The sequence below is a fragment of the Protopterus annectens genome, chromosome 1.part0, assembly GCF_019279795.1.
Source record: "Protopterus annectens isolate FY-2018-M chromosome 1.part0, PAN1.0, whole genome shotgun sequence".
NCBI classification, from domain to species: Eukaryota; Metazoa; Chordata; order Ceratodontiformes; family Protopteridae; genus Protopterus; species Protopterus annectens.
In genome coordinates, this window is record NC_056725.1 from 776,105,646 (window position 1) to 776,122,811 (window position 17,166).

At 45.4% G+C, this 17,166-nt stretch overlaps 1 protein-coding gene across 1 annotated transcript in view; it reads left to right on the plus strand.

Annotated features, from left to right (window-relative positions):
- LOC122794480 (adenosine deaminase domain-containing protein 2-like) overlaps positions 1-17,166 on the plus strand; it is a 1,461,320-nt gene that overhangs the window by 644,335 nt on the left and 799,819 nt on the right. Inside the window, exon 6 of the mRNA XM_044062915.1 lies at positions 17,071-17,166. This exon is cut by the window's right edge and continues 30 nt beyond it. Coding sequence (XP_043918850.1) covers positions 17,071-17,166 — 96 coding nt within the window. The remainder of the gene's footprint in view (positions 1-17,070) is intronic.

Genomic DNA, 17,166 nt, shown 5'->3' on the forward strand with positions numbered 1-17,166 from the left:
TGGATAGCTAGCTGTATTCTCTTAGCATATCAGAGTTCGGGACGGCCTGCACCTCAGGGAGTCCACGCTCATTCTACTTGAGCCGTTGCTACATCGGCTGCTTTTAGATCTAGGGTTCCCTTGGATGATATTTGTTCCGCAGCCACTTGGGTTTCACCCCGTACCTTTATCAGCCATTACAAACTGGATGTTGTCTCCAGAGGTAGGGCGTCCTTTGGCTCTGCAGTGCTCCGGAATATCCTTCCATGAAGGCCACCCAAGATTCAGGTAGCTGGGGACTCTGTCCCAAAGGTTGCTGACAAATGAAGTGCCTACTTCAGATTAAGAAGTTATGTACTCACCATAACGTTCCATCTGAGTAGGTATCTTCATTTGTCTGCAACCATCCTGCCCGCCTTCCTTCTGACCAATATGATTCTAAGTAGGAGTTGTCTTACATGAGTCCCTTCCGAGACACACTAGCAAGTTGTTATATGGGGCAAACTTGATCTGGGGTCAGTCAGGGTTGGCAGGGGATTATGGGTAAAGGGAGGAGCTAGGAGCTCGGATCTATGCTGTGGTAGAAGTTGCCGGCTCGGATCCGAGATCGGATCCGTATCCCAAAGGTTGCAGACAAATGAAGATACCTACTCAGATGGAACCTTATGGTGAGTACATAACTTCTTATTCTAAGGAGTTTTTGGCAGGATTTTAGAGTGCTGCTTGTGCATTACCTTGTTTTAGGATTTTGTGTGAGTGCAGAGTAAGTGTGCAGGTTGTTTTAACCGTGTGACAATATACCTTCTGACCTAGACATTCATATGATTCTAGCTGCATCTGAAGTATGGATACTTACCCCGCTCCTGCTGGTCTGTCTTCTGTAATTCCTATAAAGAAAGAAAACTTACCAGAGAACCTTTGCTGACTCCACAGGTGGTCAGCCATGTCCTGTTCGGCTGTTCCAGTATCTGATATGGATATGGAAAAAACATTGTTTCTGGGCCATGGAGATAATCCTGCAGGATGCTGCTGGATGTGTTTGAGGGAAAAGACCTCTTGAGGGGCAAACATTCCTTCTCCAAGTCCGTCTTTTCAAATAAGTGAAAAATAAAAAGTTAAAAATTGTTTTTCAGTACAAAGGCTTTCTGTGAGGAAGGATGATTTCCTTACTTTAGTTGAGAAATGTTTTAAAGTCAGTCCTGATTCACTGTATGCAGTACCAATTAACCAAGTCAGTCAAAATATTCTTGAGGAAGACATGTCAAACAGAGCTTTGTCTCTGCAGATTCTCGAGCCCAAAACTCTATTGATCATGAAACTTGGCCCTCACATCCTCCTCTGATGGAATTTTGAATGAGGCATTGTTTTAAGGGAACAAATTGAATGTTCCCCCTCAGTTGAGGGGATATGATTATATGTTGTCTCATTCTGTGCTTATTCCTTCTCTAGTGCCAGCTTTGAAAGAGATAGATAATGCTGTCTGTAACAGTCCTTATTCACAAACTTCAGTCCCCAATAAAGCAGGTAGGCTTTACAAAGTTTCTTCTACCAATAAGTACTTGATCTGATGTTGTCTATCTTCACGGAATCCTTGACTGTCGGCTCTGTTCCGAGCCTGGGAACCAACTCAGCTGTTTATTTCAGCTCACGCCTCCCAAACTCTCGAGCTAGGCTCTAACCACGATGCTCCTCTCTAAACTATCTCGGATCTCATTTGCCGCTTCAAAGTGTCAGACCTGTCTGTTCCTATCTCTTGAGCCTTGGCAATATTTTGTAAGCTCTTCTTTTTTTATTATTAATCTCTTTATCCTTTTAGTCATTCTTTTCCTCTACTACCCGCTCCTCCAGAGTTTAGTGTGCGTGCGAGTTCTCTCTCCCCCACCACTTTCCACCACCAGGTAGTTCTTCCCAGTACCATTGTTGGTACTTTTTCTATCCCTGTTTTCTATCCCTGTTTTTACCGTTAACAGTGTTTATTAATTTACCATTGCTGGTATCTCTCTCTCTCTCTCCTCTGTCCTTTCTACTTTCAAAAAAAAAAAAAAAAAGAATAGAAAAGAAAAACTCAAACAAAAACAAGAGATTCTTTTTTGATTCCTCTTTTCTCCCTTTCAGGGGTGTGTGTGTGTGGGTGCCTTTTTGTTGAATAGGCCTTTTCTTTTTCTTATAATGGCTGACAAAACTTCTAAGGGCACCTCTGGTTTCAAGAGGTGCAAGAAATGTGACAGAAAAATGCCCAATTCAGATGGGCATAGTCTGCGTTTATTGCCTTGGCACAGTTCATCTCCAGGAGGATTGCGTGATTTATCATGGTTTCTCCGGCAGGACTTTAACTGAGTGGAGAAACAAATTAGTTCTGAGTAGCTCTTTGGACTGTCTTCAAAATTGGCAAAACAGTCTTTGGTGCCAACAGTTTCTTCAGCACTCAGAGGCACAGATGATTCGGTTATGACAAAAATTTTGGATCAGGCATCTGCGGCTTCGGTACCAGTAGATGAATTGGTACCGAAGCAATCTTCCCTTAAAATTTTACTAAGGACCACTTATTCACTATCTATGAATCCTTTCGTTGATTGGCCACTCAGTCTATTTTTGGAACCGAGGCGTCCCAGGTCTACATCTGTTTCGTCCGTTTGGTCCACCAAGAGTCTGTCGGAATTGGACATCGTGAGATTAGTTGATCAGCTCCTGACAGTGAGGGGATTGCATCCACCTTTGGTTCCGAGCTATCTCTGCACCAGAACTGTTCCTTCACTGACACCAACGCATATTCCTCCTCCAACTCTTACTGAGCCCTTGGAGTCCCTGGCACCAACCTACCCAGCTCCGACTGTCTCAGTACTCGTCAGAGCTTCTCCAGAACTGAGGATCGCCTTGAGTTCCTCCAGTGTATCGGAACGGGAGACCTCCCAGGGTCAGTGCTTCTTTGCTGGTTCCGGTGGGAGGGTAGGGGTTGGCATTGATTTATTTCAGAGCCATCCATGCCACTTGGTGCCTTGGCATTCGTAAGCTCGACCCAGGCTTCTGCTTTGGAGGCGGCTTCCTTGGTGCGTGATGGAACCAAGGCTCCGAAGGAGTCTATTTCGGTTTCAGGCTCCCATCTCTCTACAGCGGGCCAAGCTTTCCAGAGCATGCAGAAGACTTTGTCCATTGTGGACACCCAGTCCTTGACATCCTTGTCAGGCCAAATTTCTCCCTTATCCCCTCGACCAGAGCCCCTTCTAGTCCCATGCCTGAACAGGGAGCACCAGAGCCACAGAAACAACCCACCTTGGTGGTTTCCTCTTCGGCTACTTCCCCAGACCATCCCACCAAGGACATTCCTGCGAAGAAAAAGTGCAAGAGGAAGCACTTAGATTCCCTGGAGGAGTCTTTCACTGAGGACACCGATTTTGATGAAGGGGAAGGTTCCCCTAAGTCACCTCTGATGTTTCCTTTGGGGACATCCTTAAAATCCTAAAACAGAGGGGTGGCTGGACCATCCCTCCAGCCTTCCTCATAGGAATCTGTTTACCTGGAGCTTTTCGTACCCAGCCCTCTATTTCTTGGATTTCTCCGACCCGCTGGCAAGCTCATTAAACTTATCGCTCAACTGGCCTGGAAGATTCCAGACGCCATTGAACCGATCCCCAAGAGGCCTGACAAAATTTTATTGGCACCTAAGGATAAACAGCATTGGACCAAGGGTATCCCAGTTGACTCAATAGTGATAGTGGCAGCCACAAAAATGGAACTTGCAGAAGAGAGTCCTAATATCCATCCTCCTAACAAGGAGTCTAGGACCATGGTTAGGTTTAAGCTTCATTGACCTTCACTCTCAGATCTTTGAATTATATGGTGCACTTCACTACACTACAGAGAGATCTAATCAAAGAATTTTCAGATACTCTCGCAGGAGCAGTAGCTGAAGAGGGATTCGAGACAGTTACCTCTCAGCTCACCACCCTTGAATTGATTTCCACCTCTTCTATGAGGCTTATTGCTCATGCAGCTGAAGGGACGACAAGAGCAGCGAGTTCAGGCGTAGCCATCAAGAGACGCATCTGGATGCACTTGTGTGACTTTGTGGAGCCATTTTAATCTTTGTTCGTCAACACTCCAGTTGATGGATCATCCCAGTTTGGGCTCAAAGTAAAAGACACACTAGCCAGATGTGGGAAAGATGGGAAGACCCTTTCTGCCATAGGCGTACACTTCTCCACTCTTCAATGGCCGTACTCTAGGAACCAGAAAAGTGGGAGGTTATGGTAAGTCCCAAGGCTTTTCCAGGACTTACGCGGCAAAGACTTCTCCCAAGGCACAGGGGGAGGTAACAATGGAAGACGCCATTCCAGAGGCAGAAGTGGCCCGCAGAGCCAGTGGTCGAGGGATTTTTTCCTCTGGTAATTCCTACCAGCACTCCTGAATGGAGGCCCGATTGCCTTCCTCTGGAGGCAGTCAGGGGGCGATTATCCCTGCACCAGTCTGCCTGGCTACAGATGACCTCGGACAAATGGGTGCAGTGGATCATTTCCAGAGGTTACGTCATTCCCCTTTATAACCAATCCGAAAATACAAAAAAGACTCCCAGATGTTCCACCCAGTCACAGGGAGGCAGCAGTCTTAGAAATCCAAAAACTGCTTGACAAAAGAGTTATCCAGGAAGTCCCCCAGACCAGAAAGGATGCAGATTTTACTCAAGATTCTTTTTAGTGCCCAGAAAGACAGGGGACTGGAGGCCCATCTTGGATTTCAGCCAGTTCAACAAGACGGTGCAACAAACTAAGTTCCGTTTGGTCTCAGTACAGTTAATACTTCCATTCTTGGAAAAAGACAATTGGATGTGCTTAATAGATCTTCAGGATGCGTATTACCACATAATGATAGACAAACACTCCAGAGTATTTCTGCGCTTCCAGCTGAGAGCCAGTCATGATCAGTTCAGAGCACTGCCCTTTGGTCTCACTACAGCCTCCAGGGTGTTTACCAAATGCATGGCAGTGGTAGTAGCTCATCTCAGACTGCTGACATTTTAAGTTTTTCTTTATTTCGATGACTGGCTCCTCACCGCTACCACCAGGTGTTAACTCCTAAGAGCAAGAGATTACACCCTTCATCTTTGTACTACTTTAGCCATCACAGTAAACTATGAAAAGTCACTTCCAGAACCCACTCAACAGTTAGAATTTATTGGAGTCTGATTAAATACCATGATGGGAATAGCATCACTCCCATTAGAAAGACTCCAGAAAATCAGATCAAGAGTAAAACACATTATCCAGAACAGAAGTGTTTCAGCAAGGCTCATTCTGCAAGCACTAGCCTCTATTACCATTACATGGCAGCCTCTATTACCTTAATTCCCCTAGCCAGATATCATACGCGGATTCTTCAATGGATTCTAGCCTCCCAATTGTCATTAACAAATCAACCCATGTCCCATAACATCTTGATCACCAGTTGCTGCAAGCGAGAACTGTTGTGGATTCAATCCATTGATATCCTGTCAGGCCATCCATTTTTCCTTCCACAGTCCCAGACTATAGTGACAATGGATGCTTCCCAGATGGGGGGGGGGGGATTGGGATTATCTGGGAAGGACAATCCAAGGTATGTGGTCCCAAATGGTGGCCAATTTGCACATCAGTGTTCTAGAAGTGAGGGCGGTGGTCCTAGCATTACAAGCATTTCAGGATACCCTCCCCCTTGGAATGGTGGCAATCCAGATGGGCAACATCTTGGTAGTCTGGTATATCAACAAACAAGGAGGAACCAGATCTTATCTGCTTTGTCAAGAAGCTGTCAGAGTTTGGCAATGGACGACTTCTTCCATCCGCTTTTTAACAGCATTGCACATTCCGGGGAGCTCCATTGTGATAGTGGACAAGCTGAGCAGAACTATCCTGTTACTTCACAAGTGATCTCTCAGTCTGACTTTGGTGGAAGAGATTTTCCGTCATTGAGGTCAACTGTGCTGCGACTTGTTTGCGTCCCCCCTAAACAAGTGCAGCAGTTACTTTGCCCTAATTCCCTCTCAGGGGGAGTCATCTAGAGACGCTCTTCTCCACAATTGGCCCCTCAGTCTTCTGTATGCCTTTCCTCTGATAAGTCGGTTTCTAAAGAAAGCCAAGTAATTGAAGAACACAATAATCCTCATTGCCCTGTTTTGGTCTTGACAGGTATGGTTTCCCTACATTTGGCCTCATCTACTTCGGAAGCCTTGGATTTTGGACCCAGTTCCAGATATCCTATCTCATCTAGAAGGACTAGTTCATCCGACTCTCCCATCTTAAGCTCACTGCTTGACTTCTCTGATTCCCATGATTGTCAGGCTTTCCTCTCTTACATCACCAGTCCGACAAATCACTATAGCTCATCACAAGCTTTCAACTAGAAAATTGTACCATAGTAAATGGGAAAACTTTGCCAGGTGGGCTTTTGACAAGGATATTGACCCTTATTCAGTAGCCGATTTGGCATAGTGGTATGTTGCTCTGAGTGTAGTGCACAGGGTCCTGGGTTCAAGAATTGGCAGTGAAATGCATGGTGGTGGCACAGCATTTTGGGTGAGAGGTTGGCAAAATGGTTAAGATGTTTACCTTACAGACACAAGGTGCAGGGTTTGTTTCTCACATGGGGTAAATGGCTTGGCTTAAAATGGCCCATAAGAGCAGTTAGCATAGAACTAACCTATGAACCAATCTATGAACATATTCAGCTCCTGTGGATAAGGTTCTACAACTTTTGACATACCTTTATCAGTCTGGATCTTCAGCTTCTACCATTAGAGTACAATTATTTACGATATTCAACTTTCTATTGGTTTTTATGGGTCTACTCCGATGTCCCATAAACCATGTAAGGTCTTTTTAAAATAAATATTTATGCTAAGGCCACACTTTAAAGAACCCAGCACCCCATGGGACCTTGGTCTTTCAGTGACTCACTTTATCCCCTTTTGAACCATCGGCTACCTGTGAACTAAAATACTTGACCTATAAAACTGTGTTTTTAATAGCGATTACCTCTACCAGAAGAGAGTCAGAAATACAAACCTTGTCCTGTAAACCCCCCTATCTGATATTTCATAAGGACAGGGGTTTTCTCAGGACTAATCCTTCCTTTTTACCGAAGGTTGTTAGTCAGACCTTATACCTACCAGTCTTTTTCCCTAATTTCTCCAATAAGGGAGAATACTGCCTGCACTTATTGTATGTCCATAGATAACTGTGTGTTTACCTTCACAGAACAAAAGATATCAGGAAATCAGACCAATTGTTTGTTGCTTTTTCCTCACTTTCGCTAGGTAACTCAGTATCTGTGGATCTGAAGTAGTTAACTTCATTTCATCTGCAACCTGTGGGTATTCGGATCCATATCATATCTGAGCCGGCAACTTATTTTCTAGCATCTGCTCCAAGCTCCTCCCCTACCCATAATACACCACCATCTCATCTTCCCTTAGATCTCGTTTGCCATGCCATAGTGAGCATCGTGGTCTCCTTTGCTCTGAGTTTCAGGGATAAGTAAGTTAGTTATTTCTATATTGTGTGTAAGTGGTCGTTAGCCCCCCCCCCCTTTTTAGTGTACGCTGTTCTTCAGTTATAACTTAAAAAAAATAAAAGGTTTTCTTTCTGAGAGTAGTTTCTAGGCCCACTTCCCTTAAGTGTGTGCTAGGGTGTTGTGTTCCCTCTTTAGGGAGTGGCGATTAGTTTTTAGACTATGGCTGATCAGCCTAGGTCAGTTTTCAAAAAATGCACAGTGTGTGGCCATAAGCTCTCATCGGCTGATGGTCACACTCTGTGTGTAATCTGTTTGGGAGTGCCCCATTTATCCACCCAGTGTACAATCTGTGGAGGCTTCAACCCGAGGGCCCTCATGGATAGGAAGGCCAAATTGTTTGCCAAGGGTCTTCTCCCTGCTGGATTCTGCCACAGCCTCGGTCTCTGGTACTCCCGCCCAACCACCCACTCAGACAGGGACTCAAACTCCCGCTCTTTCTGGTGTTGGGGAAGATAAAGACAAGGAAAAAGAAAAAGCAAAAGAGAGAGAAAAAGAAAAGGACAGAGAAAGGTGCAAGGAAGACAAAGAGAGGAAGGATAGGCCTTGCAAGAGGTCTCCGGATAGGGAACCCTTCCCTACTCCACCATCCAAGACTTTGAGGCCAACTTCTCCAAGGCTCCACTCACCCCATTTTTCGCCGGAGCCAATGGAATCTTCCGATCCGAGGCCTTCCTCACATTTCCTGCGCAGACCAGCCAGATCCGAGTCGATCGCCTCTTCGCGATCAACTCTGAGCCTATCAGACTTGGACATGGACAGGATGGTGTGGAGAATCATTCAGACCAAAATACAGATGGGAGTCTTGCCAGGCCCCACTCACTCCGGAGGGGGGACCTCCATGCCCTTTTTCCACCTCAGCTCTCCTTCCCCGATCTGTGTGGTTGCTTCGGGTTTTTGGATACGAGACACTCTGGAGCTGGTAGCTCAGCGCTGGCGTTTCCTCCAACCTTGACTCAGGTTGTTACCTTGAGTTCCTCGGATCCGACTAGTTTGGATCCGAGCAACTCTCTGAGCTGTGGACAGGGAGTCGGACTCGAGAGAATGGATCCATCTTCAGCTCCAACCTTTTCGGATCCGAACCGTTCCCTTGGACCTCAGGCTACTCTTGCCTCTGCTCCGATCCCTGCTTCAGACCCAGGGAGAGCTTCTTCTTTGTTGGGTGCTAAGGAGGTACGCTCTCCTTTGGTGTTCAAAGTGCTGCAGAGGGTTCTCTCCCAGGGATTGAGACCTCAGTCCAGCCCCTCGGATTCCACCCAGACTCCACTGGATTTGGCGAAGACTCCCTTCATCCTGTCTCAGGGATAGCCCGTGCCACAGGAGCCCCAGGTTATTCCCCTTGAGGAATCCCCCCCCCACGGCTCATGAGTCCTCTTCAGAGAGTCCACCTGAAGAGGGCCCCCATAAGCGCAAGTGCAAAGGAGGCACTTGGACTCCCCTGAGTCCCTCACTACGGACACGGATTTAGATTAAGGAGAAGGTTCCCCCAGGTCATCTCCCGAAGATGTTTCCTTCGGAGACATCATGGAGATCCTCTGCTAGAGGGGAGGTTGGTCAGCCCCAAAACCTTCTATGGCTGAGTCTGTGTTCCTGGAGACCTTTGGCACAGGCCCATCTACTTCCTGGATGTCCCCGCCAGTGGACCCCTTGATGGACCTTATCACCACACAGGCAAGGAAGGAGCCTGACACCGTAGAGCCCATCCCCAAATGACCCACCAAGATTCTTTCTCCTCCCACTGACAGACAACCTTGATCTAAAGGAGCCGCCGTTGATGCTATGGTGGTCACAGCAGCCACCAAGAAGGAACTGGCGTAAGAGTTCCTCAGTCCACCCTCTGGACAAGGAGTCCAGGTTGGTGGATAGGTTTGGGAAGCTCGTTTATTTGTCAGCGACCTTTTCCATCCATGCGCTGAACTATTTGGCACATGTGATACGGCTGCAGCGAGACCTTGTCTCGGAATTTGCCGAGTCTCCCCCAGAGTCTTTATCGCAGCAGGACAAACAACTATTCTCTGCAAAAATGTCGACTCTGAAGTCGGTATCAAACACGTCCATGCGTCTCCTTTCCCATGCCACGGAAGGAGCAGCTAGGGCAGCTGTGGCAGGTGTAGCCATGAGGCATCAAGCTTGGCTCAGGTTGCGTCAGTTTGCGGACCCTTTCAAGGCGTAATTTACTAATGCTCCCTATGATGGTTCCTCCCTTTTCGGGAAGACAGTACGTGACACTCTTTTCCAGAGCGAAAAAGATGAGAAGACTTTGTCTGCCGTTGGGATCAGTTTCTCTAACCCTCAGCGGTCCTTTTCTTGGAACCAAAGAGGACAAAAGAAGATGTGCTTCCGGAAGTCTGTTTTCCCGGGTGTTTCAGGACAACTCTTCCCCCAGAGGCAGAGGGGGACAGGATCGACGCCGACCCAGAGGTAGAGGGGGTCCCAGGAATTTCAGGTCTAGGGAACCTTTTTCTGACAGGCCCACTCAGCAGCCCTTGCACCCAGTGGCATGGGAGTCCATAACTGCAGATTGCTGGGTACTACAAATAACATCTAAAGGCTACACCATCCCATTTGTTGCCCCACCAAGTGCTACAAAGGCGCCTGTCGGATGTCCCACCCGCTCACAGGGAGGCCGCAGCTCTAGAGGTTTCAAAGCTGCTTCACAAGCGAGCCATCGAACCGGTCCCCCTCGACCAGTCCGGATTAGTCATTTACTCCAGGTTCTTGTTAGTGCCAAAAAAGACAGGGGACCTCAGGCCCATTTTGGACCTGTCAACCTTGAACCTGTCTGTCTCCAAACAAAAGTTCTGGATGGTCACCCTATAGTCCATTCTACCTTATCTCCGAGAGTGCGACTGGGTGTGCTCGTTAGACCTCCATAATGCTTACTACCATATCAAGGTCCACAGAAGCTCCAGGAGGTTTCTTCACTTCCATCTGGGAGCCAGTCACTTCCAGTTCAGAGCTCTACCTTTTGGTCTCACCACAGCTCCCAGGGTGTTCACCAAGGTAATGGCAGTACTAGCAGCTCACCTGAGGCTTCAGGGAATTCAGGTATTTCCTTACCTGGACGACTGGCTCTTTGCTGCGTCCACCAAGCGTCTTGTGTGCCTGGCCCGAGACTACTTTCTTCTCTTGGCAGATTGGCTGGGGATTACAGTCATTGTTCACAAATCCCTTTTGTAACCAGTAAAAGTTCTAGACTTTATCGGGGCACGGCTGGACATTTTGCAGCTAAAAGTTTTCTTAACACCAGACAGGATCTTACACCTCAGGTAAAATATTGCTCTAACCGTGAACCTGAAATTTCCAAAGGCGAGCTATGTTGTCCGGGTCCTCGGCTCCATGGCTGCCTCAATCTCCATTCTCCCTTGTGCACACCTTCATATGTGGGTCCTTCAATGGACTCTAGCTGTCCAATGGTCTTGGCTAGACTTGCCCATGGATTTTCTGATGAGGATCAGTCACACCTGCAGGACATCTTTCCTTTGGTGGCTCCATTCTCCGGACGTTGCAGCGGGACGCCCTTTCGAGTCATCTCTAGCCTAAGCCACAGTGACCACGGACGCCTCCCAACTTGAGTGGGGGGGATACTGTTTGAGAAGGACAGTCCAAGGCACATGGTCCCAGATAGAGACCAAGTTGCACATAAATGTTCTAGAGATGAGAGAAAGTGCTTTTAGTGTTGAAAGCCTTCCACACTGTTCTTCCTCTGGGTACGATTGCAATTCAAGTCAGACAACATGTTGGTTGTCTGGTATATCAACAAGCAGGGGGGAACCAGATCTTATCCCCTGTGTCGCGAGGCCATGAGAGTGTGGAAGTGGGCAATTTCCACCAGTCTGTCTCTGATTGCAACGCTCATCCCGGGACGCTCCAACATTTTAGCGGACAGATTGAGTTGGGTTATTCCGATGCCGTACGAGTGGTCTCTGAAACAGTCAGTAGCGGAGGAGATATTCCTTGCATGGGGACAGCCTTGCTGTGATCTCTTCGCATCTCCTTCCAGCGCAAAGTGCAGCGAGTTCTTTGCTCTGATTCCCTCACCAGGGGATACCCCCAGAGACACTCTATTCCATGTTTGGCCCCCCCGGGCTACTGTATGCTTACCCACTGTTACCACTCATTCCGAAGTTTCTTCAGAAAGCTTGCCAACTGGGGTGCAAAGTGATCCTCATTGCTCCATTCTGGCCTCGTCAAGTTTGGTTCCCCTTCCTTTGGTCTCATCTTCTAGCGCCTCCGTGGATTCTGGACCCCTTTCCGGATCTTATCTCTCATCCTTCGGGTGCCTACACTCCCAATCTGGACAGTCTCAAGCTGACAGCTTGGCTGCTCCAGTTCCCTTGTTTGCCAGGACTCCTGGTCTTTCATCCCCTGTAAAATCTATACTAGTGGCTTCTCTTAAAGATTCCACTAGGAAGGTCTATCGCAGTAAATGGAGAAGTTTCTTTTCTGGGCTTCTCAGAGAAACCTGGATCGTTTTACAGCCCCTATTGCAGCGGTGTTGGATTTCTTAACTACTATTTTTCAGCAAGGAGCTAGTTCCTACACAGTGAAAGTACAGCTGGCAACCATTTCTAATTTTCATGCAGGTGAAAATAAGATTGCACTGGCCTCTTCTAGGCTATGTAAAGCCTTTCTAAAAGGCATCTTTCTTCTGCATCCTGCCATCAAAGATTTGGTTCCCCCTTGGGACCTCACTTTGGTTCTCCAGTCATTAGTAACTCCTCCTTTTGAACCTGCTGCATCACTGGATTTAAAGTTTTTGTCTTGGAAGACAGCCTTCCTAGTGGCTATTACGTCAGCTAGGAGGGTCTCTGAGCTGCAGGCTTTGTCTGCCGTGCCTCTTTATTTGGTCTTCCATAAGGACAGGGTCTCTGTCCGTACAAATCCTTAGTTTTTACCCAAAGTGGCATCTCAATCAAACATAAACCAAACAAATCTACCTGTTTTCTTTCCATATTTTCGGAACAAGGGGGAATATAGATTTCTTTTGTTAGATGTTCATAGACAACTTTGTTTCTGCCTTCATAGAACACAATCCTTCCGTAAGTTCGATCACTTATTTGTCTCATTTTCTAAACTTTGTTTGGGAAAGGCCATTTCCAAGGTCTCTTTAGCCAGATGGATCACTCTGCATTCTACAAATTTACAAAGCCAAGGGTTTATCTCCTCCTGGTCTGATTAAAGCTGACTCTGTCAGGTCCATGGCAACTTCCGCTGCTTTTTGGTCTAAGGTTCCTTTGGATGACATTTGCGCAGCAGCAACTTGGGCAAATTCTTATACTTTCATCTCTCATTACAAATTGGATCTGATTTCCAGAGGGAGAGCATCCTTTGACTGTGTGGTGCTCAGGAATATCCTTCCATGAGGGCCTCCCAGGATTTGTTGAGTAGCTGGGGACTCTGTCCCACAGTTTGCAGATAAAATGAAGTTAACTACTTCAGATAAAGAAGTTATGTACTCACCATAACGTTCCATCTGAGTAGTCATACTTCATTTTTTCTGCAACCTTCCCACCCTCTGTCCCCGTGACCTTTTCATGTAAATAAACATGTTAGATTTATTTAGTTGAGTTGCTAATGTGTATAGTTGCGGCAAACTTATTCTGAGGGAAGATAGGCGATAGTGGTGTATTATGGGTAGGGGAGGAGCTCTGAGCAGATGCTAGAAAATAAGTTGCCGGCTCGGATCCGATATGGATCTGCATACCCACAGGTTGCAGAAAAAAATGAAGTATAACTACTCCGATGGATCGGTATGGTGAGTACATAACTTTCATTTTACATTAGTTAAATGGCTTAGAGATTGCATTACTTTTGTTTATAATTCAAAGGGACTTCAACCACCATGTCCTGTGAAATCTCATTCGATGAGAGCTGTAGTGGCTTCCTCAGTTTTTCATACCCGAGCTTCTTTAGATGACATTTGTGCAGCAGCTACAAGGGCATCTGCTCATATCTTTATCACTCATTACAAATTGAGCCATGTCTCTAGGGGCTGTGCATCTTTCAGATCAATGGTCGTCTGGAATATCCTTCCATGAGACCTCCCAAGATTTCGGTAGCTAGGGACTTGTCCCACAGTCAAGGATTATGTGAAGATTGACAACATCAGATAGTGGAGTTACGTCTTACCATAACGTTCCATCTGTGTTGTTGACCTTCACTAATCCTTGACATTCCCTCCCTCCGTCCCTCTGCCTGAGACTCTTAGTGGTCAAATATTCCTAAAGACTGGCTTCATAATAGAGGTAGGTTTGGTCTCTTTTTTGTTGCTTGTCTATCACTATTATAGGCAAACTTGATCTGAGGTAATTTAGAGAGGAGCATTATGGGTAGAGCCTAGCTTGAGAGTTTGGGAGGTGCGAGTTGAAATAAATGGCAGAGTCAGTTCCAAGGCTTGGAACTGAGCACACAGTCAAGGATTAATGAAGATCACAGCACAGATGGAACTTTATGGTATGGCATTTCTTTTTTTCCCTCCTTAGGTCTAACACTGCAGCTATCTTGACACCTATGCCAGCAGGTGATGGGTTTCATGGATCATACAACCCGTCCTTTCTGGGGATATAGCGGAAGATTTTGGATGGATTTGATAACACATTTTTTTCTTCTTCCACTGTGACATAAATAATTCTTAACTATCTAACCCATAAATGGAAGTGTCTACTTTTTTTGTATAAGCAGTTCGAGAAATCTACCTAACACTCTCCCCTTGAAGTTAGTGCCTATCTCAAGTATTTCCAACATGTCTCAAGGATCTAAACATGCTTTAAGAAATGTGTATAATTGTGAATGTACTGTTGTCATGAGGAGGTATTTGAGTATGTAGCCAAAGGTTTTTTTGATGAGGTAAAGTCTAATTTTGAATTCAGCTTTGAATAAGGAGGTTTTATTTGGCTCATTTTCTACTCAGGTCCCCAAACAATTTAATTATAGAAAATAATCCAGGGAGTTTCTAATTTATTTCAGGCCCCAATTCCCCTTGCAAATATCCCACACCCTCTTTCACTTCTATGAAACAAAATAAGCAATCCCGGCCTTTTCAGACCAGATGGAAAAACAAAAAGGGATGGCAGTAATAAAGGAACAGTCTACAACTTCAGAATGATTAGGCTAATGTTCTTCACCCTCCTGCTGCACTCTGTCAAATCCTGTCCCAGCAACTGACACTGTACATTCCCGTTTTGCAGTAGATTGTGACAGACTCATGGGTTTTAAAGGTGGTTCAGGAGAGATACAGTTGGCACTGGATACAAAAATCTCCATTTCACCCAACCAAGCAGAATTTTTTTCTCGGGTTATTCATCACTTGCTCGACCTTGGAGTTATAGAACCAGTACCATTAAATCAAAGGGCAGAGATGCTTCTATTCCACAGTATTTCTCCTACCAAAGTAAACGTTTTCTTGGAGACCGGTTCTACATCTTTCCTTCTTATATGTGTAGGTAGAAGTTTCAAATTTCAAGATGTTGGCCCTTGAGAGTCTGTTACAGTATCATTGGACCTAAAAGATACATACTTCCACATTCCATAGCCAGTGACTTCAGGACATTTTTCAGATTTTCTGTGCTTGAGTCATACTATCAGTTCTCTGCATTGCACTTTGGGTAATCTGGTTCAGTGGTGTTTACAAAGTATCTGACTCCAGCCATAGCTCATAGCAGACTACTGGCATTTTCCTTATTTAGACTGCTAATTTATTTTTGTAGGGTCTTCTCCCAGATATCAAGAGTCCTTAATGTGGGTTTCTTATCTTCTGACCAGTGTGGGATCCCGGATAAAGCTTTAGAAATCCTCCTTGACCCCATCACACATGATTGCCTTTCTGAAAGATCTTTTTGAAGCAGGAGAAGGTGGATTTTTATCTGGACACCTCCTTGAAATTCTCAGTTTATTCTCAGACTTCAGCCAGAGATTTTTTTTCATGATCTAGTGCTAATGGCATCTGTGATTCTCATGATTCCTTTCCCAGTTTAGTCATGAGGAAGATTCAGTGGTGTTTAAATAACATAGACCCAACACTTGCATCCTGTGGATTTTCAGATACCATTCTTGGGCTTTGTAAAAAAGGAACTGCACTGATGGAGACTTCAAATACAAGGAAATACAAGTCTCATCTTCTCTCTCCAATGTCCACAGAGTGATCATGTTTTGCTTAGGAGGCAGTCTCTGGGGAGGGGAGGGCTAAAGGTGCAAGGCCCGTGGGATTCTTCAGACAGGCCAGAGCACATCATAGAGTGTTGGCTGGGATTCATGCCTTAAAATTTCTTCATCTATGATCCCCAGGTTCTTTTCAGATGATTACAGACAGCACCACAGTGATGTGATACTTCTACAAACAAGAACGCACAAAGTTGTATCCTCTAGGCTGGCTGGTTGTGATAGCTTGGGAGTTAGCTCTTCAGCACTGTTTAACTTTCCAAGCATCTTACCTTCCATCAGAGGAAGATGTAATGGCAGACAAGCTGAGCAGGACCAGGACAGACCTTCACAAATGGAAACTGAATGAGGAGGATGTTCCAGGAATTGATACAGTTGTGGGGAACACCTCTAGTAGATCTGTTTGCCGTCTTTCAAAACAGATGCATATTCATTTCCATGGTTGGGAATATTCTTTTATGTACTTCTAGCCTTTCTACATGCATAATTATGAAGGTATAGAAGGACTCTTTTAAAAAAACTAAATCTGGCAACCCCTCATTTTGACCCAGGCAACATTGGTTCTCTCTTCTTACGGAATTGGCCAAGGGGGGGTAGCCGCAAGCTTCCTCACAAACTGGACCTACTTATACAAGACAAAGGGGAGTTGTGTACACCCATTATAAAACATCTTCAACTATCTGCTTGGATGATTCAATTTTAATACCATTTAGGGACCTCTTTTTCAGAGGATGTGCAGCAGGTTCTAAAGGAGGCAGGAAAACCTGCTGCTAGAAAATCTTAAATTGGCAAGCGGAAAGTTCTAATTGGTGCCTAGCCAATAACCAGGGCCCTGAACCACTGGTGAGCAAATATCTGTGCGAGTGTGCGAGTCACTAGCTTCTGGTCTTTCATACCCTTCTGTTAAGGTACATCATGCAGCCATTTCATTATGTCTGCATATTGAACCTCTACCAGTAACAGCAGATATTTTAATTCATATGTACTGATGAGAATGTCTAACAAATTGCAAATTCAGAATTTACCTTCATTGATGTTCATTTTTCAAAGTTCCCAGGTTGCAGACAATTTTCACAATTTTGTAGGGCTTTTATTCCTTCCTGCAGTAAGCTATAGTCACATTTGTTATGTGTTACATGCTGCTGCTCTCTGTATGAAGATTTATCTTTCCCTGACTGTGTATTATGATTATGACCTACTAAGAAGTGTAAGCTGGCTAGAAGAAATTTGAATGTGCATTAAATGAGAGCAAATTGGCTAGAACAAATTTAAATGTATATGAAATCAGTAATCTATTCTGCTTTATTGCTATCACATAATACAGGTATGTTCCAGCAATTAGGGCAGATTTGAAAATAACATGTAAATTCTATTTTTTTTTTCTTTTCACAGAATGTGCAGTTAGCCATCAAGATCGTTGTGCTGCAGTCTGCTCGGATGTTTTTGATAGGCTGGTGGTCTCTGTACCAAAGTATAAGAGCTGCAAAA